At 53.7% G+C, this 19303-nt stretch overlaps 2 protein-coding genes across 2 annotated transcripts in view; one reads left to right on the forward strand and one right to left on the reverse strand.

The window, feature by feature from the left end:
* Positions 1-19303, forward strand: part of LOC147645241 (uncharacterized) — a 234263-nt gene that overhangs the window by 190888 nt on the left and 24072 nt on the right. The window lies entirely within an intron of this gene.
* On the reverse strand, positions 4388-13282 carry LOC147645248 (uncharacterized). The gene is made up of 4 exons (XM_086874841.1): positions 11495-13282; positions 10103-10256; positions 6438-6510; positions 4388-6251 (listed from the first exon to the last, which is right to left on the reverse strand). The coding sequence occupies exons 3-4, from the start codon at positions 6481-6483 to the stop codon at positions 5245-5247; spliced, it is 1053 nt and encodes a 350-aa protein (XP_086730967.1). The 5' UTR covers positions 6484-6510; positions 10103-10256; positions 11495-13282; the 3' UTR covers positions 4388-5244.

Below are 19303 nucleotides of genomic sequence, written 5' to 3' on the forward strand. Positions count from 1 at the left end.
GAGCCGCCCCGGGGGTGCCGCAGAGCGGCTGGGGCCGGCTCGGCCTGCAGGGCCAGCGCAGGCCGGGGCAGCCCGTGCGGCTCCCTCGGGGCGCCGGGCAGGCCGCGGGGCAGCCGCCATCTGCAGCCTGGCGCTGCTGGCAGCAGGCGCTGATCCTGTGGCTGTGCCACCAGGCAGGGGCAGTGGAACAGCCCCCGCAGCCCCCGCAGCCCCCACAGCCCCTGCAGCCCCCGCAGCTCCCACAGTGCCCGCAGTGCCCGCAGTGCCCGCAGTGCCCGCCTCAAGAGCGAGCAGCCTTTCCTGTGGGGAAGTGGCTGCCCAGGAGAAGAGACATCTTCCACCGTGGCTTGGGCTGTCAGAGGGCCAGGCCCGGCAGAGAGTTGCTCTTGCGGGCACAGCTCGGGCTCCTGGCACTCCACCCAAGCTTCTCGAGGGACAGGCAGCAGGATTCCCTCTTGGGCTAAATCTGCCAGTCTCTGCTGCCTGGCCTCTTCTCCTTCCTCGTGCAGCTCCAGGACGCTCACCTCATCCCAGTCATCGTCCTCCCGCTGCCAGGCCTTGAGCTGGCTGCACAGGATGTCGCAGTATTCCCTGCTGTCCTGAGCCAGCTCTCCATCACTGTCATCATCCCAGCTGGACCTGGAGGATTTTCTCTTTGCTTTGCCTCCAGTCACCTCCTGGCCATCCTGGCACAGCTCTTGCTTGCGGCAAGCTTCCCAGCCCAAGAGTGCCCGGCGGCTCGTGCCTTCTCCTGGGGACAGCCGCTGCTCAGGAGATTCTTCCCAATCTGAGAATTCCTGACAGTGATCGCTGTCCACCTGCCACGGCTCCTGCTCCCTGCACTCGCCCCACTCGGAGACAACTGGGGAGGGCTCTTGCTCCCTGCCCTCATCCCAGTCCCGCAAATGCCAGTAGCTCCCCCATACTTGGACCAGCTCTTGCTCAAGGCCTTCATCCCACTCAGAGAGCTCCTGGCAGCTCTGGGCTTCTCCTGGGGACAGCTGTGGCTCAGTGCAGGCTTCCCCTGGAGTCCCTTGCTGGAACTTGTTCATTTCTCCTCGGCAGAGCTCTGTCTCTTCCTCAGCGCAGGACTCCACGGCTCCTCTCCTCCCTCTGCTCGCCCTCTCAGCCTCCTCCTGCTGCTCCCTCGAGGCCTGGGCTCTCTGTGAGCCGGGCCAGGGCCTGGGGGGCTGGGACTTGGGCTTCGCCTTCTCCTCCTCCGTGCCTGCAGTCCTCTGGTGCACACAGGTACCTGGACACAGCCCCTGTCCTGGGACTGACCCGGGCCCCACAAGCCCTTTATATACCCCCCAGCCGGGGCGGGGCTCTGCCATGTCACAATGGACTTTGGGCACCGCAAGGTCCCGCGTCACCACGGCCCCTGACGCACCGTGCCTGTGTCACAAAGGCCACCCCGGCACCCCGTGCCTGTGTCACAAAGGCCACCCCGGCACCCCATGCCTGTGTCACAAAGGCCACCCCGGCACACCGTGCCTGTGTCACAAAGGGCACCCCGGCACCCCGTGCCTGTGTCACAAAGGCCACCCCAGCACCCCGTCCCTGTGTCACAAAGGCCACCCCGGCACCCCGTGCCTGTGTCACAAAGGCCACCCCGGCACCCCTTCAACAGCCCAAGGCACCAGGAGCGGCCTGGAGCAGCCCAGGCCTTGGGGGATTGCAGCCCCTTCTTCTGAGCCGCTCCTTCAAATGATCAGGAGTGGCTGGGGCCAAGTGAAGGTGCAAAAGGAGACCGTGTGTGTCTTCGTTTGAAAGACAGGGGCCTGCTAAGGGAGGCAGGAGGCTCCTTTGCAATGGAAAATGTAAACCCCCTCGCTCCCAATTATTATCCCTTTGAAAGGCACTCTCTGGCAAAGATAGGAGGACAGGAAGAACAGTTTGTGCTGCTTTTGCATGAATTGCTATTTGGTGAGCAGGGAAGAAGCCCCCCATGGAAATGATTTTACTGAGAGGAGCTGCTAAGCGAGAGTTGCCTCTGTGCCAAGCAAAATCCAAGAGCTGGCTAGCTGTGGGAACTGACTACCTATTAAAGCATTTAAAAAGCTGCATCCACCTTGGTGAGATTGACATTTTGCAGACAGGCAAGCCCGGGAAATCTCTCTCTTGCTTCCACCTTTGAGGAGGTACCCGGCTGCCGGTCGGGCCGGGCCCCGCTGCACTGCGGCCCTTGCAGTCGTGCTGACAGTGGCCGCAACAATCCTTAAAGCTTCAGGGTCCCCTGACACCCGGGCAACCGAGGAGGAAATTAAAGGAGCGGGTTCGCTGGAGTCCCCAGAACCAACTGGAACAGGAAAATCAAGTAGGGATGAGGCCCATAAAGCCTGCGCAGCACAGGAGCAAAGTGCAAAGACCAGGCCTAGGGGCAGACACAACAATATCTAGGGGAGGTGTGAGGGCGCAGTCTGAGGGCATGGATCCAGACACAAACTGGGGTTAGAAAGATGCAAAATACTGCGACGAATTTCAACCAATCGGGGGAGAGATATGGGAAGATTCTAGAAACATAACTTTTAGTGGGGTGACTTGATGATTGTATGAATTGCCATCAAGCCTTTGGCAAGTGCTTCCCAAGGCTTGAACTCAAAGCCTGCTGCTTCAGGGCTGAAGTCTTTCTGGCCCTGTGTCCCAGAAGGGCTGAATCGCACAGGCTCGGCCTGGCGGGGCCGGGCTGGCCCCAGCAGTGACCGGGTGGGGACGGGAGGCTGCGGGACCCCGGCTGAGGCTGGGCCGGACCACGGCTGCTCACACCTTGCCGAGCCTAAGCCGTGCCCCGCTGCCGGCCCCCGCTGAGCTGGAGTCCGCTGGGCTCCGGGAGGAGCTCCAGGTGGGTCCAGGCCCCCTCGGCCATGGCCTGACGCTGCCCGCCGCGGCCCTTCACACCTGGGCTAGCTCTGCTCACTGGCCGCTGGCGGCGCCAGGAGTGGGGAACGGTCTGGGAGCTGTTTTCCCCAGACCGAGCCTTCAGAGCCTCTCCGCCACTCAAGGCTCTGCGGATCTTAGCGTCGTGGGTTTCAGTGAGGAGATGGAGGAGACCCAGAGTCCAAGCAGCTTTCCAGAAACAGGATTTACTGAGGGAAAGGAGCGGTGACAGGACGAGGGCTGGAAAGACACAAAGGGACCCAAGGACTCTGAGCCCTGAGCACTCCTGTGCTCTCCAATTTAAAGAGGGGGGGGTACAAACCAAGGACCAATGGGAATACAGTATGGGAGGAGTCGGGAGGAGGGTTCACAATACTAGGAGCCAATAGGGGTAACATTTGGGAGGGGCAGCAGTCGCAAAGCCAATGGGGCTTCGAGTAGGGGATGAAAGGCAGGGAACTTGCTGGAACAAAGGGTTGGGTTTACATTGAATGACAGGGACCAGGGGCAGGCTAAAGGTTATGGACAAGGAAGGTTCAGGAAAAAGGGGAGGGGTTTACAAAAGCTGACAGGAGGGCAAAACCATTACACAATCATAGGGGGATAACAACAGGAACAAACCATTCACTTAATAATCAGAACAAAATAAACAGACTGCAACAAGCACTGACTGAGCCAACTCGTCCAACCCATCCAACTTCAAGCTATCCAGATTTTGAATACTGGAAGTCAGGAGAAAAGAGAGGGACAAAGATCCACAATCAGCCTTGGATCCAGCGCCATCGCAGCTGCTGTGAGCTCCAGGGCCGTGGCACATGCCAGTGTCACACCCATGTCACAACCTCACCTGCTCTGCTCCCTCTCCCAGCTGGGGTTTTTGGGGTGCCAGGGCCTTGGCAGCCACTTTGGGACTGGAGCAGAGGCTGCAGTGGCTGGGCTGGGGCAGTGACTGCCCCACACAGGCAGAACTTGCTCTGCCCCCAAACACACCCTGGAGATGTCTGGGGCCATTCATCATTTCTCTGCTCTCCAGCGCTGAGGCAACGCACTCTGGCTACAGCTCTGAGCTCGTGCCCATGGCAAGCAGCCCTGGCAATGGGGCTCCATGGAGCTGCTCTCAGGAACACCCCAAGAGCTGGGGAGTGCCCCAAAAGCGCCTCAGAAATGTGAGATGCCCCAAAGTCTCTTCAGGAATGTTGAATATCCAAAACCTCATTCAATAATGGGCTCCCCCTCCCTTCATCATCCCCAAACTTTGGCTGTCTCATTGCAGACCCCACCCCACATCCCCAGTCCCAACCCCAACCCATCCCATCCCTGCTGGACATCAAGACCCCCTTCCCAAGACCAATTTCCCTCATTTCACACCTCCCAAACTCTATCCCACCTATCCTGCCCCATCCAATGCCATTCTCAACTCACCTGATTTGCATCCCACTTCACCTCGTCCCCTTCCAACCCCATTCCACCTGATGCCTTTAGAAGGCTGACCTAGAACAGGGGCTGGACAGAGTTAAGAATAAAGTTTATTAAAAGGCCTTAGAGGATACACCTTGGGCAGTGCAAGAACCTGGACAGGGCTACACCCAAGATGGACCAGAAATGGTCACAAAAATGGACAAGTGATCATGAGGTCTCACATTTTCAGAAGTTTAGGTCCATCTGCATATTTGGATTCATTGTCCAATTACAGCTTCAGATGAGGAAGTCCTATCCTTGTTTTCTCTCTTCAGTCCACCCTTGTTCATGCTTTTGGGCCTGGAACTTGTAACAATTGTCCTTGGTATCAAGCTAGAAAAGGAATTGTTTTGTCTACCTTCTCTCTGAAGAGAGCTCCCTAGCACTTAATAGGAAGTTCAAAACTACAAACCTAGGCAGTGCAGAATATGAAAAATATGAAAGCTAAAACTTAAGGCAACACACCCTGAGGGACTGTGGAATCCAGTCATTTTGGGTGGGATTGAGTAGATTTCAATGGCACTGAGTGATTTTGAGGTGACAGATAGAACTCGCTCATCTCCTTGAGTGGCAAGAGATGGAGACAAATAAACCAAATACCCCCAAAACCCTCCCCATTACCTCCCTGAATACCAGATTCCCTTCAAGCACTAGTAAAAGAGATGTTTTAGATGCCTTTGATGAATCTGAAGACTTTTACCCCAATTTTGTCTGTTTTAAAGGGATGAAGATGAATCAAAAGAAAATTAGGGCCAAATCAAAATGACCACCAGCCCAGTGTCTTCCCAACACAGATCACTGGGTACGTGGGTCATCAGGGCTCTGCCCAACGTGGGTCCTCTGATGGGGGATGGAGCTGGAGCAGCGCATGGACACCTTTCTGCACTTGGGGCACTCGCAGGGCTTCCCTTACCAGTGCCTCCGTTGGTGCTGAGTCAAGTTAGAGCTCTGGGTGAAGCTCTTCCCACACTGGGGACACTCGTAGGGCCTCTCCCCAGTGTGGATGCGCCGGTGCCTGATGAGGTTGGAGTTGTCCTTGAAGCCCTTCCTGCAGTCAGGGCAGTGGAAGGGCCTCTCATCCGTGTGAATCAGCTGGTGCTGGAGGAGATGGGAGCTGGTCTGAAACCTCTTCCCACACTGGAGACACTCATAGGGCCTCTCCCCAGTGTGGATCATCTGGTGGATGATCAGTTGGGACCTCCAGCTGTAGGTCATCCCACATTCCCCACACTCATAGGGACGTTCCCCAGTGTGGGTTCTCTGGTGGCTGATCAGGCTGGAGCTCTGTCTGAAGCTCTTCCCACATTCCCCACACTCGTAGGGCCTCTCCCCAGTGTGGATGCGCCGGTGGGTGATGAGGTGGGAGTTTTGCTTGAAGCCCTCCCCACAGTCAGGGCAGCAGAAGGGCCTCTCATCCGTATGAATCCGCTGGTGCTGGAGGAGACTGGAACTGGTCTGAAACCTCTTCCCACACTCAGGACACTCGTAGGGCCTCTCCCCAGTGTGGATGCGCTGGTGGATGATGAGGTGGGAGTGGCAGTAGAAGCCATTCCCACATTCTCCACACTCGTAGGGCCATTCCCCAGTGTGGATCATCTGGTGGCGGATCAGGCTGTTGCTCTGTCTGAAGCTCTTCCCACACTCCAAGCACTTGTAGCGCTTCTCCCCATCCTGAAGCTGCTCATGGACCACCAGCTCAGAGCCCCGGCTGGATCTCTGGCCGCCTTCCCGGCACAGGGTGGGTCTTTCCTCCTCAGAGCACCCTGGGATGGGTTTGGAGCCCCTCCTCCTGTGGGATCTCCATGGCTTTTCTTCCCTGTTGAATTCCTGCGCTGTGGAGCCACTCAAAACAGCTTCTTCCATGAGGTTCTGCTGTGGGGATTTGTCCTCCCTGGTCTCCATCCTCAGCTCCTTGTCTGGGGGAGGAAGGACAAGGAGAGGATGGGATTTGCCTCCGTGCCAGAGGGAAGGGGAAGGAGATCCCCCCAGTGCGTCCCCGGCAGGACGGCGTCGGCAGCAGGGTTGTCCTGCAGCCGGGGGCCAGGCTGGGCTGGGAGATGGAGCAGGAGAGAGGGGGAAAGGGGCACTGACTTCCTCCTCACCTGCCTCGGTGTCCTGGTGCATCTTCCTCGTAGCCTCCTTCTCCATCTGGCCAAGGTTTGGGAATGGGAAATCCTGGTTTGGGGAAATACAAGGGATGAGGACATTGAGTTTGAAGGTCCCTCTGTCCAAGCTCGTCTCTAGAAGTCACCGGACATCTGGGGTCCGTAAAACCTCCAAAAAACACCAAGATTCAGCCCTGAAAATGCCTCCCAGGATTTCCCCAACTCTAGTCTCTCCTGTTTGGGGTTCAAGGGTTCCCGCCTGTCCCAGCTGCTGGGAGTCAAGCTTGTACTGGGGACAACCTGTCTGCTCGGTCCCTACCATCCCCAGGCAGCTGGGAGTGCCAGGAATCCGAAAAGTTCCCCCTGTTTCCATTTCCCCACTTAGGGATGGTGAGACCCCCCCAATGTCCCCCCAGGTAGGATTTTCCACTCAGCTTTGCAGTTCCACATTCTCCAAACATCCCCCCCCACAAAACAAACCCAACCCAGGGACCCCCCAGATATCCGGGCAAAGATCCCACTCCCCCATCACCTGTGGGATGGTGGGTGATGATCCCACAGGAGGGGGCTATGAATTCAAGGAGTGCTCAACCTTGTGGTTCCTTCTCCTTTCCCTGATCCTCCTTTGTCCCTCCTCTTCCTCCCTCTCCTCCCCTTCCATCCTTCCTCCTCCTCTTCCTCCCTAACCCCACCTCCTTCTCCTACTTCCATCCCTTCTCACTCTCCTTCTTCCTCCCTCCTCTCCCAGGAGCAGCGACACCCTCGGTGCCCCGTTCCCAAACCCCTCACAGCCCACGGCAGGAGCGGGGATGGAGCCGGGACAGGTCGGGATGGGCAGCGCGGGGCTCTCCGCTGCTCCCACCCGCTGGGGACGGGGGGAACCCAGCCCGGGGAAAAGGAGAGGGAAACTGGGAAAATTGGGGGCTGCAGATCCAACCTGGGGCTGGCTGGGGACCCTGGCTGGGGACTGCCAGCCCTTGGGGCTCCTCTGGGGAGATGTGGGAGGGGGGAACACAGAGAGCGCTGGGGGATCCCAGGAATGGCAGCACTGGCAGGGACTGGTTTGGACTGGGGTAACTGGAACCTTACTGGGATAACTGGGAATGATTGGGAATGAGCACAAGCATGCTGAGGGCAGCTGGGATATACTGGGAGTGTCTGTGACCATACTGGGAACAGCTGGAACCACACTGGGAGAAACTGGGAGTGAGTGGGACCGTGCTGAGATGGACTGGGACTATTCCAGGGACAACTGGGATCATACTGGTAGGAACTGGGAACAATTACAACTATTCTGGGATCACACTCAACTGGGATCATACTGGGATCACAGTGGGAGCAGCTGGGCCCATGCTGGGGGGGACTGTGATCCCACTGAGGGTGACTGGAATCATACTGGGATTGACTGGGAGTGGCTGGGAACAACTGGGATCATGCTGAGAGCAACTGGGAGGAGCTGGGAATGACTGGGAGCGTGCTGGGGCTGACTGGGATATACTGGGAGAGACAGGGAGTCCCAGGGATCACACTGGAGGCTACTGGGGTCACACTGGCACTGCCAGGGAGCAACTGGGGGCCACTGGCCTCATCCTGGGAGTGACTGGGATTAGACTGGGAGTGACTGGGATCAGACTGGGAGTTACTGGGATGATACTGGGAGTGTGAAAGAAACTGGAAAATTGGGGAAAAAATGGAAAAAAGCCCAGGATAAATTCAAGGAAAATGGAAGAGAAAATTCGGGGAAAAACCAAAAATATCAGGGTAAAATCCAAAAAAATCAGGGAAAAATCAGGAACAAATTTGGGAAAAACGGGAAAATCTGACAAAAAATTGGGGAAAACCAGGAAAAATTTTGGGGAAAAAAAGAGAAAACTCAAGGGAAAAAATGTGAAAAAATTGGGGAAAAATCAGGAAAAGACAGTGGAAAAAAATCTGTGAAAAATCAGGAAAAATCAGAAAAAATGGGGAAAAAAATCAGAAAAAATAGGAAAAGAAGGAAAACTAATGAAAAACCAGGGAAAATTGGAAAGAATATTTGGGAAATCAGGAAAAAACCTGGGAAAGAACTTGGAAAAATTGGGGAAAATCCAGAAAAGAAAGAGGAATAAAATCTGAAAAGTAATAGGAAAAAAACCAGGAATAATCAGGTAAAAACTAGGGAAATTTGAGAAGAAATTGGGAAAAAGCTAGAAACTATTTGGGAAAGGAAGAGAGAAGAATCAGGAAAAAATGGGAAATACATGAAAAAAATTGTGAAAAATTGTGAGAAATCAGGGAAAATATCAGGAAAAGAAAGCTGAAAAGACCCTGGGAAAAATCAGGAAAAATCAGGAAAAAATTAGGAAAAATGTTGGAAAAATGAAGGAAAACCCAGAAATATTTGAGAAAAAATTGCAAAAAAATAAGGAAAATAATTGGGAAAAAATCAGAGAAAAAATGTGGGGAAAAAAAAAAATCAGTGTAAAATCAGGGAAACAAACAGGAAAAGGATAAAAAAATCTGGAAAAATCAGAAAAAAATAATGCAAAAAAACAGGAAAGAATTGGGGAAAACCAGAAAGATTAGGGAAAGGAAAAGGGAAAAATCAGGGGAAAAAAATGGGATTAAAACAGGAAAAAGCACAAAAATCAAGGAAAAGCTAAAGAAAAAAAATGGGAAAAAATTGAAAAAAAAAATCAGAAAAATAAAAAAATCATGAAAAAGAAATCATTAAAAAAAATCAGGAAAAAAGTCAGGAAAAATCAGGGAATAATGGGGAAAATCTAGAAAAATATTGAGCAAATATTGGGTAAAATCGAGAAAAGAGAGGGAAGAAACCTGGAAAAAATCAGGAAAAACCAGTAAAACAATTAAGAAATACAGAGAAAAATCAGGGACAAATTATGAAAAAAATTGGGGAATAACCAGCAAGATGCTGCAAAAAGAAGAGGGAAAAATCAGGAAAAAGAGGGGGAAAATCAAGAAAAAAATTTAGGAAAAAATTTGGGAAAAAACCGAAAAATCAGGAAAAGAAAGAGGAAGAAGACTGAGAAAAAAAAAGTGAAAAATCAAGGAAAAAAATAAATAAAAACTGAGGACAAGAAAGTGGGGAAAAAACTGGAAAAATGGGGGAAAAATTGGGGAAAAAACTAGGAAATATCAAGGAAACAAACAGGAAAAATTCAGGAAAAATTAGGAAAAAAAGGGGAAATATTTCGACAAATCAGAGGGAAAAATCAGGAAAAATAGTTTGAAAAATATGTGAAAAAAATTGTGAAAACTGAGAAAAAAATAAGAAAAAGGGAATAAATCCTGGAAAAAATCAGGGAAAGGAATCAGAAAAAACAATGAAAAAAATTGGGGGAAAATCAGGAAAAAAAATGGGAAAATCAGGGGAAAAAATCGGGAAAAAATGGGAAAAGCCAGAAAAATTTAAGAAAAATTTAAGAAACAGTTGTGGAAAAGAAAAAGTTTTGGGAATAGGGAAAAATCAGGGAAAAAAAGTCAGGAAAAAAATGGGGAAAAAACTGGGAAAAATCCAGGGAAAAATGACGGAAAAATCAGGAAAATTAAGAAAAAAAAAGAGAGAAAAAAATTGGGGAAAATAATGGGGAAAATCAGGAAAAAAACCTGGATGAAATCCCCCTATCCCATTTTTCCATGGAATTTTGGGAATTGCCTACCTGGGAGGTCGTAGAAGAATTTCCGGACCTGGGAATCCAGGGAGTGGGGAAAGGTGGAATTGTGGATGAACTGGTCAAGATTTTTGGGAAGGTTGATGGCCTGGTCCTCTTCCAGCTTCCAGAATGTTCAGATGAATCACACGCCTCTTTCTGGCTGGAAATCATGGGGAAATCATGGAAAAATCACAGGAAAGCTGTGATTCAAATTCATGGAGTTTTGCCCCCAAAGCACCCTTTTTTCCCCACCAAAATTTATATTTTTCCCCCCAAATTTCAATTTTTGAGATAATTAAATGGCGAAGATAATGGGAAATGGGGAAAAATAAGATAGAAATTGAAGAAGAATGGGGAAAAGTTGGAGAAAACTAGAAAAAAAGGGGGGAAAGAGAAAGATGGGAGGAAAAATGGGGGAAAATGGAGCCAAAACTGAAAAAAAAAATAGGGAAAAAATGGGATGGAAATGGAGGAAAAATTGGGAAACATGGGAGAAAGAAATGGAAGAAAATAGGGATAAAATTGTGGAAAAATGAGATAAAACCAGGATAAAAATGGGGGAAAAAATGGGGAAAACTGGGGTAAAAATGGGAATAAAAATGGTAAAAATGAGGCAAAAATGGGAGAAAAATGGAAGAAAATGGGGAAAACAGGAGAGAACATGGGGAAAAAACTGGGGAAAAATGGAGCAAAAATAGCGTAAAATGGGGAAATGGGGAAAAAAATAGATTAAAAATGGAAAAAAATTGGGGGAAAATAGGAAAACATGGGGAAAAAATTGAATAAGAACGGAGGAAAAATAGGAAAAAAAACAGGAAAAAATGGAGAAAACTGAGGAAAAATGAGATAAAAAAGGCAGAAATGGAGGAAAAAAAAAATATGAGGGAAAAGTTGGTGAAAAATAAAAATTCGGATAAAAATGACGAAAACTATATGAAAATAGGATAAAAATTAGGAAAATAGAGCAAAAATGGGGGAAAATGGGATAAAAAAGGGGAAAATTGGATAAAAATGTGGAAAAATGGGATAAAATGGAGACAAATTTTACTCTAATAGGGAATGACTGGGAGTGACTTGGCTTATCGTGGGGTGCACAGGAAACTGGAGCCACACGGGGAGAGCAACTGGGCAATGCTGGGAGCAGCCACTGCCGGCACCGGGAGCCCCGAACCCCTTTCCCGGCCATGCCGGACCCGCATCCCCCCGGCCCCTTTGCCAGGGATTTGCCGCCACCGCCACCGGGACCCCCCAAAAACACCTCCCGGGGACCCCCGGGGTGCCCCCGAGGGGCATCTCCGACTCGGCTCTGGAGCCCTGCCATCCCCAAACATCCCCCCCAAAAACCCCAAAGCCAGGGAGCCCCGGGGTATTTGGGGCGAGCTCCCCCTCCTCGGGCACCTGCGGGATGGGGGGCGATGGTCCCGAAGGAGCTGCAGATGCAGAGAGCGGGGAGCGCAGGTGGAGCCTCCTCTGCCTGCTCCAGCTCTTCCTCCTCCTGCTCCTCCTCTTCCTCCTCCTCTGTCCCTCCTCTTCCTCCTCCTCTGTCCCTCCTCTGTCCCTGGGCGTGGTTCGGAGCCCTCGGGTGAGCGGGGCCGGGCCGGGACACGATGGGAAAGGGCTGGGTCCCCCCCAAACCGAGCTGGGGGCAGCGGAGCTTTGGGGGAACAATGGGAACGGGGCGGGACAGGGGAACAGGGGGAGGTGGGAGCACTGAGGGTCCCCCAGTTCACCCCAGGAGCCCCAAGCCCCGTCCCAGCCCCCCAGTTCCCCCCGCAGCCCCGGCTGAGGGGGGCTCAGCCCAGGAGCCGCCGTCGTTCGGGGCTCCCCCGAGTGCAGGAACGGGAGAGTTCCCGGCTCGGGGAGGCCCCAGCACAGGAGGGGATCTTGTCCCTCTTCCAGGGCCTTCCAGGGTCTTCAGGCCCCTCTCAAGAGGAGTTTTTCTCTTTTTCAGGTTTTTTTTGAGGGATCCCACCACTACAGGGGTGTTTTTTCCTCCCCATTTTAGGGTGTTTGTGCGGCCGCAGCCCCACAAGCCCCTTTTGAGGGGGGATCATGACGGCTTTAAGTGACATTTTTAGGGGTGTCCCCACCCCAAGCCCCTGTAGGGGATGTTTTGTCCCCCAGGATGAATTTTGGGGGTTCTCTCTACCATGGCCGCTTTAAGGGCCCCCGGTGTTGTCGGGTCCCACTGTAACTCCTCTTAAAAGGGCAACACCGCTCCCGTTGGTTCCGGCAGTGGAGCCCGGGAGGGGTTGGGGGTCCCGGGAGGGGTTTGGGGGTATCTGGGTGATGCCGATGAAGGCGATGGGGTCCCCATGCTGGGTATAAACCTTTGTGAGCGTTTCCTGGGGGGTTTTCGGAAGTTCTGGGTGTTTTTGGGGCCATGGTGGTTTTTTGGAAGTTCCCAAGGGGGTTTACAGGGGTCCTGATGAGGGAATTTGGGCGATCCCGGGAGTGGAATTTGGGATCTCAAGGTTGTTTTGAGGAACCTGCTGGTGATGGAGATGGGGACCCCATGCCAGGTATGAACCTTCTCAATGTCTCTATGGGGTTTTGCGGTTTTGGGGAGTTTTTGGAGCATCCAGGGATGTGTTTGGGATCAGGGGAGGTTGGGGTGTCCCGGGGGCTTTGGGGGTTCTCGGCAGGTTTGGGGGTACCTGGGCAATGCGGGTGGCAGTGCTGGGGACCCCGTGCCGGGTTTGAACCTTCTCACTGCGCACGGGCAGCGTCAGCGTGTTCAGGGAGATCCTGGGGGGCCCGGGGGGTCACCCCAAATCCCAGGGACCCCAAATGCTGAGGGACCCCCCAAACTGCCCTCACCGCTGGATCTGCTGCAGGCAGGGGGGCACCAGCACTCGGCCCCCACCCTCCACCATCACAGGGGGGCTGTGGAAGAAATCTGGGGGTGCACGGACAGGTCGGGTGGGACCCCCAAAGTCCTGGGGGAGGGGACACGGGGGGACTTCCAGGAATTCCCATTATGGGGGAAAGAAGCGGGACCAGGAAGAGTTTGGGGGGGCTGGGTGGGTCATGGGGGGACTCCCAGGAGTCTTGTGGGGGGTGGGGAGGGCAGAGAATAGGGCGACCCCCAGGATGGGTTTGGGGGGGAACCGGATTGGAGCTCCCATGGCAGTGGGATGGGGAGATCTGCCCGTGGAATTCCATGGCAATGGCATGGCAGTGAGATCCGTCTACAGAATTCCCATGGGAATTGGACAGCAGTGGGATCCATCCATACAATTTCCATGCGAATTCCCACATTCCCAAATTTTGCCCTCCCAAATCCCACATTCCCATTCCCATATTCCCATGGGAATTTTGCCCTCCCCACCTTTACACTGCAGCGCCTCCCGCCCATATCTGACATATTTCTGGAGACATTCCCTGCAGCTGTGAGCCAGGGAATTTGTTAATCCCTCAGCCTGGATCTCAGGGATCCCCATGGCGGTGCCACAGTTGCCATCGCAGCCCCACAGATCCCCCAGCCCCGGCTCCCCCCGCTCAGCCCCGCTCTGGCTGTGCCGCTGCTGCAGCATCTGCAGCTCCCCGCTGGCCCCGTGCCGGTGCCGCTCCTTGTGCCGGCCCTGGCTATCCCAATATCCCAGCCCTGGCTATCCCAATATCCCAGCTCTGGCTATCCCAATATCCCAGCCCTGGCTATCCCAATATCCCAGCCCTGGCTATCCCAGTATCCCAGCCCTGGCTATCCCAATATCCCAGCCCTGGCTATCCCAATATCCCAGCTCTGGCTATCCCAAGATCCCAGCCCTGGCTATCCCAATATCCCAGCCCTGGCTATCCCAAGATCCCGGCTCGGCTCCGTCCGGCCCCACTCGCTGCGGCGGCGCTGGAAGGGGATCCCAGCCAGGGACCCCATGGACATGGACTGCGGGAAGCCCGGGCCGGGCTCCGACAGCGCCGCGTGCAGGGAACGCAGGGAGAGGAGAACTGGGGGGACATTTGGAGATTTGGGAACGGGGGGGTCACGGCTGAAGGAAAGGGGGAACGGGGAGAGCCGGGAAGGGCATTGGGGGATGCCAGGAGTGACAAGAGGGGAGGCTAGGGCTGGCTAGATGTGGCATGGCTGGAGTTCAGGGCGTTCCTGTACCCAGGAAAAGGAGCTCCAAGGGTCCCCGCTGTCCCCATTGCCAGGACAGGGCAGGGAAAGCCGGGATGGCTGTGAATAGGGGTCCCGGCTGTCCTGAGTGCTGAGGAAAGGAGGGGCTGGCTGCTGGGAGAGGCAGGAATAGGGGTCCGGGGGGTAAATGGGTCAAGGAGAAGGGGGCTCTGGGGGTTGCGGGAGGCGGGATGGCCGGGAAAGGGGTGCAGGCGTTCCTGGTGCCGGATAAGGGGGTGCAGGGTGGGACCCACGGCCGGGAATGGGGGTTCGGTGGGATGGCGGCGCCCAGGAATGGGGGTTTAGGAGCCCCTCGGCGCTCCGGAATGGGCGATCAAAGAGTCCCGGTGCCGGGGTCCCCCTCACTTCTCGCCGCCCCCCGGGAGCGCCCCCGGCCCCAGCGCTGGAGCCTTCGCGCTGCTCCGCTGCGGCCCCGCCCACAGCCCAGGCCCCGCCCCCAGATCCGCCTCCGGCTCTGCCATTGGCGCCGCTCTTTGCTGCCCGCCAGTGACAGCCCGAGGCTGCAGTGACGTCACCGGTCGCCGGGCAGATCCCGGCGGCGCAGGGCGGCCAAGGCGGAAGCGAAAGTGCCCGAGGGAGCGCGGGGGGAGGGGACGGGGCAATTCCAGGGAATTCCCCTGGATCCCCTCCCGGGATCCCCCGGGACCCTCCTCGGCCGCGCACTGCGGGACCCCCGGGACAAACTGGGCTGAACTCCCGGGCCCTGCGCCCAAACTCTGCCTGGAACCCGCCGGCTTCGGCCCAAAGCGGGGGAAGCCCCGGGATCCGCGGATCCCATTTTTCCTGCGGCTGCGGCTCCCCAGCCCCGGCGGAGCAGGAGCGGGCGCTGGGAGCCCGAGCCCCGATTCCCAATCTCCTTCTCTCTCTGCTCCTCTCTCCCTCTCCTTTGGGTGATCAGAAATGCCAGAGCGGCTGGAGAGCCCCGTGCCCAGCTCGGCTTTCCCTGGAAAGGGAGGCCTGGGGGTGCGGTGCCCCGGGATGGCCGGGAATGGGGCTCCGGGGGTCCCCGGGCTGACGGAACCGGGGGATCCAGGGGCTGGCAGGGGAGGACCCCCGGGAAAGGGGGTGCAGGGCGCTGTTGGTGCAGGAGAAGGGGGTGCAGGGGGTCCCGGAGCTGGGGAAGGAGATGCGGAGGGGTCCCAGGGCCCAGGAATGGGGATCCAAGGGGGTCCCAGGGGGGCTCCCCAAAGCCCCTCCCAGGGCACAGCAGGAGCTGGGTCAGGAGCTCTGGCAGAGACCAAAGGGGGTGAGCCCGGCATGGGGGGGACATGGGGGAGTCACAGGCGCTCCTGGGGGGGGACACGACCCCCGGGGACCCCTCCTCACCTTCTCCCACGTACCCCAACAGAGCCCCTAAATGGATGAGCAGAGCTTGGTGACTGCAGTATGAAACTTGTTCAGTAGCACAGGAGCATTTAGAATTGAGGACAGGGGAAGGGTTTAACCCAGCCTCCTGTTTGAACAGCCTGGAGAGGGGGCTGGGGAGAAACCCATGCCTGCATTGAATTGAGAGAGATCCAGACCCGGGCTGGGAGAGATTTGAGGCACACCCACCTTTGGACTTTGCTGTCCACAACACCCTGTCACATAAAGGTAAAACCTTACAAAAGAAAGGACTTGTAAAATTGTGGTTTAGGACTTGTTACGTGGGCTTAGTGTAGCTAGCAGCTGGCCTGATAAGTTCCCAGGCAAAAACATCTTGAGAATGAAAAGTTTGTTAACATAACAAACTATTCTTGGGGAGAAAAACAAGTGCACCTCTAGTAACAAGGGATCTGTCCCATGGGAATCAGTAGAAAAAGTATGTAAACATTGTTAGAGAGAAAAGTTTGGATTGACGTGTACACTCACCATTACCAACCAGTGAACTGAGTTCCCAACCAACTGGAATTAAGCACGGTGCCTTCTGATAACCATGTAAATATAAGCTGTGTGCAATAAAGCTTTGGCTATGGTGGAAGAAGAAACAGGTGTCATTGTCCATCTCTACTGCGACACACCCAAGCAGGACATCGGGTCCTGACGAAGCAGAGGAAAGAAGCAGCTCTGGTGGCCAAGTGGCACGGCCCATTCCAAGTGTCCCTGAGCACAGAAACAGCCCCAGCACAGCTGAACACGGGGGGACCCCTCAGCCTCGGCTCAAGGGCTCTGAAGCCCCGCAGATTTGGATTTCCCGGCTGCAGCAGGAGGATGGGAGCCGCCCCTGAGCCTGCACTGAAGGCAAGGCAGCAGCAGCCAGGGCTCCCCAGCGGGGGAAGCCCCTGGGCCTGCCCACAGATCCTGTGCTGAAATCCTCGGCCTGGGCACCCTCCTTTGGCATCTCCAGCCCCTGCGGGACAATCCTGGCTGGCACTGCTGGAGCTTCAGGGCTTTCTGTGCCTGCCCTCGCCACAGCTGCTGGGGAAGGCACCGGGAGAATTCCACTCTGGCTCTCAATTACACTCACACTCTGGGCTGGCTGGGATTAGAGTATTGGAAAATATACCAGGTGTAAAATTATTTTTTATTTGAATTCTCCAGTCAGGCTTGGTTTGCATTTGCCTTGGGGAAAGGAATTTTAAAGGGTTTTTTTAAGGGATGTTCCACCACTCAGCAGAGATGACCTTAACATCTCAACAGACTGGGAAGAGCCCAAAAGATTCCCACAAAGACAACGACCATCAACAAAACATCAAGGCCCCACAGCAAACATCAACCAACATCTACCCCAGACACTGCCCTGGCACAGCTGGAGACACCTGGTCTGGAAAAGGCTGAGCAGGAAATCCAAGAGTGCAGACCTAATTCACATCAGAGACACAGAAATCCGGGTGCAACAGGAAACCAAACACTAAGGACTCCACAACTTGGAAACAATGAACACTAAACCAATGGATTTCTATGGGTTCAGACTGCTTAAAGTTCAGGAAACATCTAGTAAAACTCACATGTCATGGAATGATTTTCTCTGCACATGCAGACTATGTGTGGCTGAAATGATTCTGTTCAGAATCAAGTCATGCCTTATTTTTCTAAAGACGTTTTGGAGAGTTTTTGCTTTTCACAGTTTCAGTGAATGGATTACACCATTGGAAGAATTTTTTGTAATAATTATTTTATAGTGTCAGTTCTGTTTGGGCCAGGGGTGTGAGAATCAGTTTTTAGTCAGAGGAGAAGAAAAATAAAACATTTGATTGCTTTCTAATTTTTGTTTTTATGTTTGTGCATGGCTCTTAGTGATGACGAAATTATGGTATGGGTTTTTCCATGTTCACCTTCAAGCTGCATTTTGAAAAGTAGAAGAGTTTGAAAAGAGGCCCTTTAAAAGGTAAACAGTTAATAGAAAATTGTTAAAAAAACCCCAAAAAACCACATTGTGGCTGCCCTGGAAGAGAAGCTTCATTCCAGGCTGCCAGGAGAGGAGCTTTAGAAATGCAAATTAACACCCCAGGGGCAAAGCCTGGACAATGTACCAGGGTGTTCCTGCCTGGGGGAGGAATTGGCCTGAATTCCTCTGCCCCTCACCCCAAGCTCGGCCTGGGGGCACAAGGGGAATTTGCACAGCTAAAGGCAGATCCCATGGTGAGGATATCTGACTGCAGCAGAAATTGGTTAAGCTAAAAAGGAAAACTGCAAATGGACAATGTTGTGAAAATTTCACTATAAAAAATGGGGGAGAATCATCCCACTCACCACCCCAGCTTGTGCTCTCACTTTCTATGTTATCCAGGGTGAATTAGAGCACTGGGGTTTTTTTGCTACCACAAGTTCAGAAAAATCAGTTGGGAATCCAAGTATGTGCTGATTTAATTAGAGAAAAGCCAAAAATTGATGCAGCCCTGGCTGGAGGGAGCACCCAAAAATGGGGAAAAGACAAACAGCCACCAGAACAAATCCTGCAACACCATGGACCAGCCCCGGGGAACCCTAACAAATTCATATCTGGAGCCAGAGAACTAATTTATCATTTCCATGGCATAATTAGATTACATGATGTCCTCAAAATAATACCCAACCAGACAGCTCCAGTTCCTGACTTTCTTCCCAACCAATCCACTCAGATGAGGAACACAACATTTCACCATGGGATGGGGTCAGAATGTCTTTTAGCAGGAAAAGGAGGCAGAGTTTGTGGAAAGTTAAATGACTCAAACTGCTGTTGGCAAATAGATCACAGAGGAAAAGTGGAGAAACACATAACAAAGGATATAAGAAAAATGTAATGTACCGGTCCAAATGTGGAAAGGATGGGAACGGGCAACATTTTTGTGGTTCCCTGGCAGACCATGGGTTAAACTAATGCAGTTTCTCCTCTTATGTTCTACAGCAACTCTCATCTTTTCACCATGCACTGCACCTTGCTGAGTGCAGCTCATTCAGCAGCTGAGCAAGGGGATGCAGGGGGCAGCCAGGCCTCCTGAGCCACAAACGGCTACAAAAGGACAGCGAATGAGGGCACCGAGAGCAATCCCAAAATCAAAGAACACCCAGGAATTAAAAACAGAGCCAATGAGTGAATCTGCTTGCAGATAGGGCCAGGGACTTGCACATAAGGAAGCAGTGGGAAAAAGCCTCAGTTTCAGAAAATGTTACCAATTGGCAAGGACCGCTGCTCTGACAAAGTCCCGCTAAATTCCTGAACTTCCAGAAGAACAAAGACTTAACAGAGCTATCAATATCGGATGTTATACAAAAGTGGTGGGTACATATTAACCGGGACATGCAGGAGGCAGATGGGGAAGTCTGAACCTTCCAAGCACCTCCGCCAGTGGGGAAAGGGACAGGGACACGCGGCCGGGAAAATCAGGACAAAAACGAGGCCGCGTCCTCCAGCAGCTGGAGAGAGCGCACGGCAAATGCCCCACGGCCTCTCCCTTTGGGCAGCAATAAAGCCACTCTCACACCGCTCCTCGGGCTCCTTTGGCCACACAAACCTCTGGCGCCGGGAATTTTCCCGCCCAGCCCCGGGCACAGCGCAGCCACCTCCGGGCTACCGACACGAAGCGGGACGAGCCAGCGCTGCTCCGGCACCGGCTCCTGCCGAGGCCCCAGCGGGAAGGAGACCGCGGGCAGCCGCTCCCGCAGCGCCC

This window comes from Cyanistes caeruleus, unplaced genomic scaffold (genome assembly GCF_971803275.1).
Source record: "Cyanistes caeruleus unplaced genomic scaffold, bCyaCae1.hap1.1 HAP1_SUPER_30, whole genome shotgun sequence".
Lineage (NCBI taxonomy): Eukaryota > Metazoa > Chordata > Aves > Passeriformes > Paridae > Cyanistes > Cyanistes caeruleus.

What these genes read in the sequence shown, in the direction of transcription:
- LOC147645248 (XM_086874841.1), bottom strand. Translation starts at nt 6,483, where the DNA reads ATGGAGAAGGAGGCTACGAGGAAGATGCACCAGGACACCGAGGCAG. An exon ending in GCACCAGGACACCGAGGCAG is followed by an intron (nt 6,252 to 6,437) that starts GTGAGGAGGAAG and finishes TTCCTCCCCCAG; the next exon opens with ACAAGGAGCTGAGGATGGAG.